This window comes from Phytophthora ramorum (assembly GCF_020800215.1).
Source record: "Phytophthora ramorum isolate Pr-102 chromosome Unknown Phyram_PR-102_s0011, whole genome shotgun sequence".
Lineage (NCBI taxonomy): Eukaryota > Oomycota > Peronosporomycetes > Peronosporales > Peronosporaceae > Phytophthora > Phytophthora ramorum.
Genome location: NW_027150657.1, coordinates 1,461,326 through 1,474,945, shown reverse-complemented (window position 1 = coordinate 1,474,945; position 13,620 = coordinate 1,461,326). Strand labels below are relative to the sequence as shown.

Genomic DNA, 13,620 nt, shown 5'->3' with positions numbered 1-13,620 from the left:
GCTGATTCGGTTCACATCTTCTCCCAACGACTCTCGCAGTCGTTGGCGTTCGCTTGGGGTGACCGGAGACAGCCGCGTTCCGCGCTGTCTCTAGTGGAGGGTCGCATGCACCACGTGGTGCATGTGCTGCGCCGACAGGGCCATCGCTCTCTGTCGCGCTGCTGCTGCTCCCGAAGCGCACGATCGTGCGCTTCGTCCAGTCGATCACCGGATCATGCCGTCTAAGCCACGGCATGCCCAACACCATATCGAACTTATCGTCCAGTTCGAGGACGATAAGCTCGTCGACGAACTCCTTCTCTTGGTAAGAGAAGCGTACGCGTACGATACGCTTCTCGGTTCTAACAACGACACCCGTTGCTAGTCTCACTTCCAATAGACTTCGAGGTGTTTTCACCTCCTCGAAGTCAAGCCTTGGAAGGCTCTGCAGTCGAACAAAGTTGTTCGACGCACCACAGTCCACTAGAGCACGAAGAGACGTCTCTCTCTTCGAGCTTACCTTCAGGATGACAAGGTTCGGCTTGTCATCTTGCTTCTTGCAGTGAGATTGACTCTCACTGGGGGCAGCGATCTTCATTGCAGCGTGTCCGATGTCGACACGCTCGATCGCATCACCAGCAGGGCGCCCCGCGCCTGCTGGTCCCTCTAGGTTTTTGTTAGCCCGTGACGATACCCAGTATCGCCACGACGGCTCCTCGCCGCGTGCACAGGTGCTGTGCACTCGCGGGCGTAGTGACCGATGTTTCCGCAGCGGAAACAACGCACATTCGTTGATCCACGACGCTGCTGGGAACCAGCAGCGGTCGCACTCGAGAGGTCCATTGGTTCGGGACCTCCCGACGGCCTTACCACCGGTCGTGGCATTAGCCGTGGGGCGTTCACATGCAGTTTAGCCTGCCGCAGGCTAAACTCTTCTTGCATTGCAAGCGCAATTGCAGCCTCGAGAGTATTTGGATACTCTCGGAAGAGATAGGTCTTCACAGGCCCATCTCTAAGGCCCTTCATGAACGTGACGACTTTTGTCGCCTCGTCAATCGGGTTGGTCACGATGTTCGAGACCAAGTACCGTGCTCTTTGGGCGTAAGCATGCACGTCATGCTTGCCCTGTTGCAGATCGAGGAACTCCGCCCTCGATCGGAACTCGTTCTGCGGGGGCTCAAACGCTAGTTTGAGCTCCTCCTTGAACTCTTCGTACGTGCTGAAGCACGTAGGGTCCGTGAGTCGGCGTCCGTACGCCCAACTCCTTGTTCGTCTGCCAAGACATGACATGGCGAACGCAACCTTCGACAACGGGTCGACGATACGTCGAGCCGTAATGGCAGTGTCGACCTCGACAAGCCAACGGAGGAGAGGCTCCCCCTCTCTTCCAACGTAGCTGCTTACGTGGAGTTTCAATGACTCCACGCGTGGTGTGGCCGATGGCGACACCGAAGTTCGAGCAGCGGTTTCACGCTGTTCCTTCACGATGAAACCCAGAGCAACACCGTGTTGCTCCGTCGGTGATAGCGTTCGCAACATCGTTGCTACCGCCGCTTCCCCAATGACTGTTGACAGTCGTTGGAGGGCCTCCCACTCTGGTTCCGACAGGTGGGGGCAGTCTGCACGCGCAACATGCGTTGCAGACGTGTTTGGGCTACCCACGGACATGTTACTGTCCGAGGGCAGGTTCTCAGCCCCGCGTTCGTATTCCATACGAACGTGTTAGTCGGTCGTTGGACGGACTACAAAGTGCTACCAGGTGTAATGGGTCTGCTTAGACCCACTACTTAAGCTTACACGTGTGCGCACGTGTATGAGGAAGCGTAGGAGTATTTAACTTAAGTTCAGTTTACTTGTATCCGCAAGTATACGTAAACTAAGACAAAGGAACCGAACGAAAGCTTTGGTGCTAAATGAGAACTGTATTGATTGTAAATGGGGTTTCCTCCTAAAACTGATATTTCTAATGAGAGGTTCTGCCATTGGATGGCTGGCAGAACCCCTATCTATTGAATGACTCTCATTGGTAGAAAGGTGTTACTTTCTACCAGTCATATGCCTTTTGCTATGAATGTGGACCACCCTGTGGTGGTCACCTGAATGTATCCCTTAGTGCATGTTGCACTGAGGTAGGAGGTGAACCGAATGTGTAGCCCCGCTACATTGAAGGGTTGCATCCACGCGATGTCAGCAGGCTGGCAGACTGAAGTGTATCCACCAGGGACTTTGAGCAGAAGCACATTCAGCTCCTTAGCGCACGCCTCCACCTCGGAAGTCCAGTGCCCACTAAACTCGTCTCAGATGAGGAGGACGGGCTCATCGATGTCAGTGCGCGCTGCGAAGTGGAACCGCAAGAACAACACGGAAAGCTCAGCATTCCACCACCCACGACTGTTGCAGTAGATCGGCATCCCAGTCGATGCCTGCATCGCTTTTACCTCTTCCAGAGGTCTCGACCGAAACCCTTCTGCTCCTTGTGGTTATGCTGTTCGGTGACCGGCACTCGGGACGGTGGCTGCTTGAAAACGAGGAAGGGGGCGCGCTTGATGCCTCGCGAGTCAGCCAGAACCATGGCTGTGAGACGGCTCTTTTCCTTCCCGCTGTTGCGGACCCACACTGTTCGTGTGCCAGTCTCATCGATGGTGTGCGTGGGGAGATGCTCAAAGTTGAGCGCCGTCTGGTCTGCGTTGTACACCTCCGTGATGCCGTTCTTGACCATCATCCTCTGCACCTCCTCGCGAAACTTCTCCGCCACCTCACGCGAGTCGCCGGGGGTCTTCTGGCCGATCCTGGTCCGGCGCCGCAGTGAGAGCCTGTACGACTTGAGAAATCGGAGGCGCCACGACGAGCTTGCCGAAAACTGGTCGGAGCGAAGACCCAGCTCACCTGCTACTGCACGTGCCTTCATCTGGAGCATGAGCGGAGAGACTGGTACGCCCTCGCGCCTCAGGTCCCTTATCCAAAAGGCTAGATAGTCCTCCTCCGCCCGAGGAAGAATGCAGCCGACGCCAGATCGTGGTTCCTTGCAGAGGTGCCCGTTGCCTTGGGCTACTTGTTTGGCGATGTCATCACGGGCTTCAAACCACTTGTGCAGTTGCCGCTTCTTCCGCTTTCGGGCTTCCGCTTGGAGAGAGGGATAGAAGCGTGTTACTGCTGCTGCCATGCCGTTCTGCTCGACGAAGCTATTACTAATATACTTGCGCTGGTAGCTGATAGCAGTGCGAAGGCACTGGCTTGGCGAAGCCTCGAAGCCTTTCACGCGTGGGCGGCTTCCTCGGGGCATTCTTGCAGACTGAGTACTGGCGAAGTGCAGTGCTGATGAATGGCTAGCTCGCTGCGTAACCTATCGACTGGTGGTAATTTATCTCCGGGGTGCCTTTCGATATGTCATGATAGATGATCAAAATGGAGTAATCTGATTGGTTGATATTTTTTTACCGTCGCCTGCAAGGGGTGCCTTTCGATAAGAGTTTTGGGGTAAGAACTGGAACAGAGAACCTCCGATCCAAGAAGCAATTGCTTCTTGAACACAGCAAAGCCGAGATCATGAAGATGGAGGCTTTCGAGGAAAAGGAGGAACTGAATATGCATATTCATTGTTCGTATATGCATATGCATAGGGAACTTGGTAGCGGGTAGTACACACATATTAACCTTTACCGATGAGGCTGAGACTAGTTTTTTTAATTCGCATTACTATCAATCCCTGATCCTGACGATGACAATAGTATGACCAGCTTCATCCGGTGTACTCCGGAGTTTGGAGACTCAATAGTGGAGTGTGATGGTGGCCTTTGGGGAAATTGTTGTCAGCCGACCAAGATAACACATTCGAAGTCGATTTATTTCTTGCTGCTAGTCCGCTACTCTTCGCCAGCATTGATCATGCAGAAATCTAATCGCTATTTTGCGGCGAATCCTGGCCGCACTTGAGGTCGGAGTTGCAGTCGCGCGGGTACAGCGTCGCGGTCTTCTCGATCTGGATCGTGGTGTGCGTGATGCCCTTCGACATGAGGAACCGTTGTGCACCGTGCAGCGCCGTTTCGGCGTCGTCCGACACCAGGTGCACGCTGAGCGACGGAAGTCCGGCGCTCAGGGACCAGATGTGCAGGTCGTGAACGGCCACCACAGAGGGGCAGTGACGCAGGCCACGCTCAATCTCGTCGGCGTGGATACCGTCGGGTGTTCCTTCCATCAGAACGTGAATGCTGTCACGCACAATGCCAATGGTCGTGGCTAGCACCAGAATCGAGAAGATGAAGGTCGCGATGGGGTCCGCGATCTGCCACTCGGGCTTGTACCAGATGAGGCCACCAGCGGCGCACACGCCCACACTCTGAATGAAGTCGCCGAGCGCGTGGATGTAGGCCGCCTGGATGTTGAGGTTCTCCAGCTTCTTCTTGGCGGGTTTGGGAGCTTTGCCGTTCTCGAGGTCTCCGTGGCCGTGGCCGCCGTGGGAGTGGCCGTGGCCGTGGGCGTGCGAGTGGCCATGTCCCTCCTCGTCGCTACTGGAGGCGCTGCTGCTGTCCCCGTGCGCGTGGCCATGGTCCTCTCCCCCGTGGCTGTGGCCGTGGCCGCCGCCTCCACCGTGACTGTGGCCGTGGCCCAAGATCTGCATCAGGATGAGGTTCACGAAGAGGCCGATGCAAGCCACGATGAACATGAGCTTGCCGTTCACGTGCTCCTTCGGGTTGGGCTGCAGGCACTCCATGAAGCGCTCCACGGCCGCGTACACGAGCACGCCCGTGAGCACCCAGATCACCAGCACACTCGTGACGGCGCCGATGACCTCCGCGCGCTGGAAGCCGAAGCTCAGGCGGCCCGAGGCCGGCAGCGTGCCCACCCAGATGGCGAAGAGCGAGATGCAGAAGCCGGCCACGTCCGACAGCAGGTGCGCGGCGTCCGTCATGATGGCCAGACTGCCGGCCAGGAAGCCGCCCACGATCTCGGCGCACATGAAGAGCAGCGAGCAGAGGCAGGCCAGCTGCAGCTTCCGCTGCGCGCGCTTGGCGTTGTCAGTCAGCGGGATGCGGCGCGAGCCCTTGCGTTCCATGGGCGGCGGTCCCTTGAGCGGCATGGTCTCGTCCATGCTGTTGTAGCTGCGCACCATGTGTCACTCGCTGTGAAGTCGCAGGCTGGCGGCGAAATCCTTTGTGAATGAGGAGGCGGCAGGATCGGGGTCGGAGTTTTCCATGGCCTACATTTGTCCCCTCATCCATTTCGCCGATTACGTCGTGAACCAAAAGGAGGTGGAAACGACTCTTTTTAAAGTCGGATTTTGGCGCGACCACGACGTATTTTGGGAATTGGCGAGTGTTACCTCTGATTAATAAATAACCTGCGATCGAGTTTGGCTGAAGTAAGGGGGAGATCTTGGTGTTTGTATGTGGATTGTGGACGGCCTCGCATTGTTTATGCGTCCCACTGTGCAGACGCGGCTGATCGAGTCGGAGGCAACTCGACTGGCACGTGGCTCGGGCCTCTCGCTGTCGATGTCCAGCATTGTCCATGTTGCGCGCGCCGGACCCAGGGCAGTTCCTGCCGGTGACAAACTCCCTACCACTCGTTGCGTTGCTGAACATTCCACCCACACAACGCTGGCAGTGCGAAATGGTCGCCGAAAGTTTTTCTCACTTATGCCTGCATTCCTCTAGCCTGCAAGAAGCTGCCCAAGCACATGCTGTCTGCACTGCAAACGCTGGAAGCATTCGCCGAAGTGTCTGTCACTCAGTCCGCCGTCGGCAGCTTTTATTCCGACGACGCCGATGCGCGTAGTACCTCACACATGTTCAACATATATTCCGGTGATCTTTTCATTTTGCTTCAGCTTATCCGAATAAAGGTCCACCTTGTCCGACGGCGGCGGAGTGTCGAAACACGCCAAATGCGAACAAATCAACATATGCAGGCCATTACGAACCGTCATCGCTCACCAAGAGCTCTTCGGGCTCATGCCATCTGATTCTCACAGCACCACAGGGTACGAGGCGCAGTCGGCCACGCCACACATGTTGCGGCCGCGCGCGATCTGGAAGAAGCCGTCCATGCCCCACTCGGCGCCCCAACTGTTCTTGACGATCCAGTGGTTCTTGCCGTCCTCCACGCCGTAGCCCACCGCCAGTACCGCGTGGTTCACGTCCTTCTCGCCTGAGTGGCACTCCGTCGACTCGTACACGCCCGACTTGTAGAACCGGAAGTCCGACACCACTTGGAAGGCGATGCTCACCGGACCGGCGGAACCCACGGCCGCCTTCAACTCCTTCTCGTTCCGCGCCGTGATGTTCACCACCTGGTCCACCTGCGCACCGACATGATACGTGTTGAACTTGCACTTGCCCTCCTTCGCCTCGTACGGGTACGTCTACCAAACAAAAATCAAAACAAAAGTCATCAGTAGCTGCTAGTCTCCGGTACCAAACCCAACAACTTAAAGATACGTACCTCCTCCTTGTCCAAGCCTCCGTTGTACTTGACGTACTCGAACGCGTGCGACGGCAATCCGCCATTGCAGCCATGGTTGTCAAAGTTCTGCGCGCAATCCAGCAGGTTCTGCTCCGACAAGATCGTGAACTCTCCGTGCTTGAGCTTGACGTGGCTCTCCAGGCACCCCGTGGTGGAGAACGTCCAGCACGACCCGCACTTGCCTTGATTCTTCACTGGAGACACAGCTCCATCAGCTCTCCAGTCCTTCTCCGCCGGCACTTCCCCGTACTGCAACGTGTTTTCCTGCGTGGCCGAGCACTGCTGGGGGGCGCCCAAGTACCAGCTCTGGAACTCTCCCCACGTCGTGTCCGCGAATTCGTTTAGCTCCATAATGAAGGTTCTGTCCTCCCTGCTGTTATGGGCGGCCACGGAGCGTGCATTGACCTCGAAGATGCCTCTGCGGAGCTCATTCTGAATGGGCGAGTCGTAGCTCTTACCGTGCTCGCCCTTCCACGCCTCGAAGAGACTGCTGAGCTCCGCGGACGTCGACGGAACCTGCTTCACGTCCCAGGAGAACGTCTGCTGCCCCTTGTCGCACTGGAACACAGCGGGTGGTAATTGCTCCGCCTCTTCCGCTGTGTAGCAGGACGACGGAACGGCCGCGCACATGCACCAGGCGCAGTGATTCTGCACGCACGCGTCCTTGGTCGTGAAGCCGTGGCAGGAGCCTTCGGCCGTGTTGGAGAAGACCAGGGGAAGGTCGGAGCGCGCTGGCACTTGTGCTTGGGCAGCTGCAGCCATGCAGGAGAGAGCGACGCCGACGACGAGGGGGGACTTCATGGCGATGATACAGTATCAGATGCGATCTGAGCGATAGTGGTCGATCAGACCCTCGGGATAGTGACATTTACTTCAACTTCGGAAGCATCCAGAACGTCAAGTTCAACGCCGAGCTGCTCGTGAAGTGATGATCGGACTCGCATTGCAAGTACCTGGCAGCCGAACAGAAAACGAAAAACATATTTCCTCAAAATCATAAAACCAAGCGCACAGCATTTGCATGTTGTTAGCGAAAACAAATTCAGATAACACGGATTCTTGTGACGTCAGCATTCCCCGCTCTTCATTATCGCTGGAAACTTGCCAACTTACTTGAAAACAAAAAGTGTGTTATTCTGCTATCGATGCATTTGCATTGCGTCGTTTCCACATACGCAAGAATGATAAACGGCACACAAAACGTAAATCACGAAGTATATACTTGCTGACGGTATCAACAACTTCAAGTCCGAGATACTAGTCGCGTCTACTGAGTAGCGCGTGTGACGAGTTTCGAGTCTACTTGTTCGCGATGAAAGCCTCGTACGGCGTTGGCTTCCAGTTCGGGTAAAACTTGGCTCTGGCTGCCGCCACCTCCTGATTCGTCCCCGTCACGGCGAGCCCGTCCGTGGCCAGCGTGCTCAGGAACGAAGCGAAGTCCGTGAGGTAGTTCGCCTTGTTCATCTCGTAGTCGACGAACGTGAGTTCCATCTCCTTGCCCATTTTTTTCTGAGCCAGTGCCGCGATCTCCAGCGGGCTTTTACGGTCGCCCTCGAACGGGACCTTGGCCCACTTGAGGTCGCGCTTCGGCACCGTCGACACCACCTGGGCCACCAGTTCGCCGACGTCGTTCGCAGCCGTCAGGCTGAATTGCGTCTTACCGTCGCCCACCACGTCCATTTTGCCCTCCGAGTACTTGTGACCGAACGCACTGCAAGGAAAGCGACATAAAATAAAGCCACCGAAATGTGTTAGATACCACCGCCTCGTACCATCGCATCGAAGCACCAGACACAAGTCGTATGCTAGCAGAATAACAGACTTACATGGGTGCGAACTCGTAGAAGATGCCAGCGTAGAAGATCGTGTAAGGCAGGTCGACCTTCTTGAGCAGGCTCTGCACCACGCCCTTGGGGGTGTTCGGGCCTTCCGTCACGTACACGCCGTACTGCCGGATCGAAAACATGTCACCAGAGGCAAGACGAAGAAAGCGAAGCGTTAGATGAACTCTAGAGCCAATCACATCTTAGCGAAATGCATCTCCACGTACCTCCGAAGGGGCAAAGAGCTCCACACCAGCTTCCTTAGCGGCGTAGACCACCTCGATTTGGGTACTCATCGACATCGGACCCACAGCACTCACACTGACAAAACCCGTAGACCAGCCAACCAATACACATGCGCACCGATAGAGCATCAGTATCGCCGATCAGCTCAACAACAGCAAAAACAGATATCCGCATACACTGCCTCGACGCCCATCAGTGCATTCTTCAGCGATTCGCGATTCTCGTAATCGACCTTGGCGAGCGTCGCGCCATTTTTCTTAAACTCTTGCAACGACGCCTGCATTCAGACGCAGTACAGACACCGTTGATCATCGGACATGCACGCATACGGGGAGCGACAGTGAGTTGAATTGCTAGCACTACGAACATACCTTCGTATCGTCGCGCGTGAGAATGGTTACCGCAAGGTTCTTCTTGAGCAACTCGCGGGCGACAATGCCTCCAATGTTCCCGCCTCCAACGATCGCGAAGCGCTTGAAAGTAGTCGCCATTGATGTAGAGAGGATGGCGAGTAAAGCAAAGTGGTGGGTGAAGCAGTTGTTGCTCTGGGGATTTTTCGGTTGTGAGATTGATTCTCCACAGCGATCCACTCGCAACTCTAACCGAACAACCTGCAAACCACAGATCACACGTCTTGAGACCCAAGTCAACACGGCAGGGACGCAACAAAGAGCGGGAAACTGTGAGGTTTGCGTTAAGCTAAGCTAAGAAGCAGTTCGATTGCGTAAAGCAAACATGTTTGGCTAATTGACGGCAGCAGACATAGCACGCAATTACTGCACTATCCTGGCCGGCAGAAACAGAAGAGCTGGTTGACGAGGCGACTTCGAGCCTGCGCAATCACTGCATGTGGTATGAATTCTCAAGATAGGTGTGTGCTTTTGGCGCCGCGGCAACAGCAAAAGCATGAGCTCACAGCCAGGAGTGATGAAGCGGGTCCGCCCAGGGAGATAATTCGGCGTCGTGGCGCGAAACACGTGGGACTTTCATGGAGGCCTACGCTAGTCGAACAGCCTTTTTGCCGACCCGTACTTCAGGTAACCAGGTCTCTCTCCCACGTTTTGAACAGCCCCCCCCCCCCCCCCCCCCCTTGAAATACGATTGCGTCTGGGAGGACTTTCATCGTCAACAAGATTGGGCAACAGACCGTGGTGACTATCTTGTTTACGATGGAGGTTCTCAAAGACGCAATCTCGGCTACCCGCTTGGGCACCACGACTCGTGTCGCGATTCACGAATTCTTAACAAACCGAGAGGCACGAACAATCAGGTTGAGCAAGTTGTGCTCTGGTGCAGCGACAAATTCACACGCCTAAATAAATACCTGGGGAAATCAAGCGATTGCGCAGACTGTAAGGTATTTCGTAAACTAGCTTCGTTTCTGTCGGCCAGGAGCACAGTGACATACATGTATTGACTAGCCGAGCGCCGCCCGCGTTGCGGGCGGTGGGTGCATGGTTGGTTGGTGCCCGTTCGCTCGCTCATCCAGCTCGCTTCACTACTATTTTTACTATGACAGGGTTATGTTTTATCTCAGTATATTTTACAGTAGACTTGTATCAAAAGCCTAAGCCCGCTACGGCTCGCAAGCTTCGCCTTCGCTTGTCTACCATGCACTGTTTGGTCCTGGGTTTTCACCCGCGTGCTTCGCACACGAACATCAAACCGCAGGCGTACTCGCTGCGCTCGTCTCACGTGGTTCCCGTGTGTACGAACCCTAAGCCCGCTACGGCTCGCAAGCTTCGCCTCCGCTTGTCTAGCATGCACTGCTTGGTCCTGGGTTTTCACCCGCGTGCTTCGCACACGGACTTCAAACCACAGGCGTGCTCGCTGCGCTCGAGGGGGAATGGTGACTCTCAACAATTACCGCTATGCAAAGTGACAAATGTATTCCTTTCGTAAAATATGCATTCACACGAAGTCGCTGCCTACGCCCTCTCGAACAGCTGTCGGTACACTATGTTCGCCGTGTACACTCCGTCTTCTTCCTCCCGCTCTGGATACTCGATCAACGCCTTGAATCTCGATCTCGACGTAACCCTCGACATGGCCACATACAGCTGACCGTGGGAAAAGCAAGGAGTCGCCAAGTACAGTCCCAGGTACTGCACCGTTTGTCCCTGCGCCTTGTTGATCGTCATGGCAAAGGCAGTCTGGATAGGAAACTGCCTGCGTCTCAGTCGAAATGGGAAATCGCGGATGTCGCCATCACTGATGAACACGATGCGCGGGATCAACACATGATGGCCTTGCCTGTCGCCGGCCATGATGGTGGCGTGGATGACATGATCTTTGAGTTCGACGATTCGCAGGCGTGTTCCGTTGCACAACCCCAGGTCGGGATTTAAGTTCCGCATCATGATGATCGGCATCCCCTTCTTGAGTTCAGCTTGTGGGGTGGGATGCCACTGATGTTCAGGGAGTTGAGCACCTCCTGCTCGAATAAGTTCCCGTCCTCGTCATCCTCCACTGAGTCCGTGGACACATATTCTCGAGCTGGCCCAGTCATGCGATCCGCTACGGCTTCGTTGATACGATGGACTATCGCGTTCGTGGTGGTAAGGATGGTGCGACTCGCAAAGTACTCGTCTGTTGCGACTTCCGAATTGTTGATGTCGGCGTACATCTCGTCGATCATGCGCCGCATACCTCGCGGAATAGCTCCCGGACGGATCTCCTCGTCCTCATCTGGATCACCGGCGGGGTTGTCGATGAGCATGTCGCGTGGAATCTTCATGTAGTCATTCCCCAGATCATTGTGTACCTCGCGTCTCCCCTCTCCAACCTTCAGCAGGTACTCGGAAAACGCAACCATTTCAGCAGCACTATCGGACGTGGCAGCCGTATGTTCTCTGTCAGACACCGTATGGAAAAGTGGCCGCCGTTCGGATGACTTCAGGCATGCGTCGATTGTCTCTGTCGCCGAGCCGCCCTTCACCACCGGGAGAATTTGCCTGAAATCTCCCTGAACCTCGACCACGTATGGGAATGAAAAGAAACGTTGTTGAAAGGCGGTTTATTTTGTCCAATCAGCAGTGATTTCATTCGGCTAGTTCCGATGTGATGTAGTTCACTCTACGCATTATAATAGCCAATCGCGCAGAGGCTCCACTATATAGCCAATGAGAGGGCTCGAATTATAGTATTGGCGAATGGGGAGGCCGCCTTCGCTGCGCTCGGCAGCTATTTATAGCCAACGGAAAGTCCGGATTTGCGTTACGCTCGAGGTGCGTACGGAATGACGGACAGACGGACGGACGGACGGACGGACAGGTTACTCTGTTACTTGTAGGAGATGGTTTGCAGAACAGACTGAAGCTCCAGGCGTGGGAACTCGTGAAAAGAAACGTTGTTAAAGGCGGTTTATTTTGTCCAATCAGCATCAGTGATTTCAGTCCGCTAATTCCGATGTGGTGTAGTCCACACTACGCATGATAATAGCCAATCGCGCAGAGGCTCCACTATATAGCCAATGAGAGGGCTCGAATTATAGTATTGGCGAATGGGGAGGCCGCCTTCGCTGCGCTCGGCAGCTATTTATAGCCAACGGAAAGTCCGGATTTGCGTTACGCTCGAGGTGCGTACGGAATGACGGACAGACGGACGGACGGACGGACGGACGGACGGACGGACGGACGGACGGACGGACAGGTTACTCTGTTACTTGTAGGAGATGGTTTGCAGAACAGACTGAAGCTCCAGGCGTGGGAACTCGTGAAAAGAAACGTTGTTAAAGGCGGTTTATTTTGTCCAATCAGCATCAGTGATTTCAGTCCGCTAATTCCGATGTGGTGTAGTCCACACTACGCATGATAATAGCCAATCGCGCAGAGGCTCCACTATATAGCCAATGAGAGGGCTCGAATTATAGTATTGGCGAATGGGGAGGCCGCCTTCGCTGCGCTCGGCAGCTATTTATAGCCAACAGAAAGTCCGGATTTGCGTTACGCTCGAGGTGCGTACGGAATGACGGACAGACGGACGGACGGACGGACGGACAGGTTACTCTGTTACTTGTAGGAGATATGCTGATCATCGCGGAGGCCTCCGACACAAGTGCGACAGCTCGAGGATACTTCAGTGCGCCACTCACAAGAGCAAATGCAGGCGTGGAAGAAGGTAACGAACGCAGTCCACGCCAAGAGCAGCAATATCTTCCTCCAATTGTGGCACACTGGCAGGATCAGCCACCCGTTAAACCAACCTAACGGACAGCCACCAGTGTCGTCGAGCTCCACCATGGGCACCACGACGGGCCGATTGATCCCAACGCCTCAAGGACGCGTTCCTCACGTGACACCTCGAGCCCTTGAGACGGAGGAGGTCGCGGGTATTGTCGCGGACTTCAAGACTGCCACTGCTAACACGATAGCCGCAGGCTTCGATGGTGTCGAGCTCCACTGCGCCAACGGATACCTACTGGAGCAGTTTCTCAGAGAGAGACAGATTTATCTATTTGACCTTATTGGCGACTAGATGTCTGGAATTTCCTAAGCCTGGATAGCAACGCCGGTGTCTGGTCTAGATCCGGTGGTTGTACGAGGCCCATCACTTGTGGTGACTGCTCTCTGGGCTTATGCTCTAGCTCTTGCTGGCATAGATACAGCCTCGTCCCTTGTATCATCTTGTCGGGCGTCCTGCGTTCTCGTTTCGCAAGAGCCCTCAGTTGACTCATTCCGGTTGCCCAGAATTCCTGCACGCTGCTGTCTACAGATACCTCCTCTTGCTGAAACAATACTCTGTTTCGTTGAACCCACAGGCTCGTGACGCATACACTTGCCAGTATGCGCCACATCCTATTCCACACTTGCTTGGTTTCCTTCTCTTCATCTGGTGTGTCCAATCGAATCCGTTTAAGCCTCCTATCTGAAAGTCCAGGTGCTCTCCTGCTCCCACAGTGCTGTTGAAAACTTTGAATGTTCTCCAGGTTCCTTGTCTCTCCAGTCCAGTGCTGAATCAGTTTGACCTAGCACGCCTCCGCACATGGGCACTCCAGAGTATGTGTTCCATTGTTTCCTTGGTGTCCTTGCATGCCTCCAGTTTGCGGCAGCTATTGTCTTGCCCTCGTCCGTTGAAGTATAGATTGAGTTGGCGTACCGCAATACGGTAC

General features: G+C 55.0%; 3 protein-coding genes across 3 annotated transcripts; all 3 read right to left on the bottom strand.

Moving 5' to 3' along the window:
* Window positions 1-3,874: 3,874 nt before the first annotated feature.
* KRP23_11239 (putative zinc transporter protein) lies at window positions 3,875-5,089 on the bottom strand (the record flags this gene model as incomplete). The annotated part of the gene is made up of 1 exon (XM_067881769.1): window positions 3,875-5,089. One exon carries the CDS (start codon window positions 5,087-5,089, stop codon window positions 3,875-3,877), a length of 1,215 nt encoding a protein of 404 aa, XP_067741051.1.
* An 855-nt stretch (window positions 5,090-5,944) lies between these two features.
* Window positions 5,945-7,242, bottom strand: KRP23_11238 (Cysteine proteinase 3; the record flags this gene model as incomplete). Its single annotated transcript, XM_067881768.1, has 2 exons — window positions 5,945-6,340; window positions 6,421-7,242. 2 exons carry the CDS (start codon window positions 7,240-7,242, stop codon window positions 5,945-5,947), a joined length of 1,218 nt encoding a protein of 405 aa, XP_067741050.1.
* A 498-nt stretch (window positions 7,243-7,740) lies between these two features.
* On the bottom strand, window positions 7,741-8,793 carry KRP23_11237 (Phenylcoumaran benzylic ether reductase PT1; the record flags this gene model as incomplete). The annotated part of the gene is made up of 4 exons (XM_067881767.1): window positions 7,741-8,152; window positions 8,268-8,389; window positions 8,492-8,585; window positions 8,687-8,793. The coding sequence occupies 4 exons, from the start codon at window positions 8,791-8,793 to the stop codon at window positions 7,741-7,743; spliced, it is 735 nt and encodes a 244-aa protein (XP_067741049.1).
* Window positions 8,794-13,620: the final 4,827 nt, after the last annotated feature.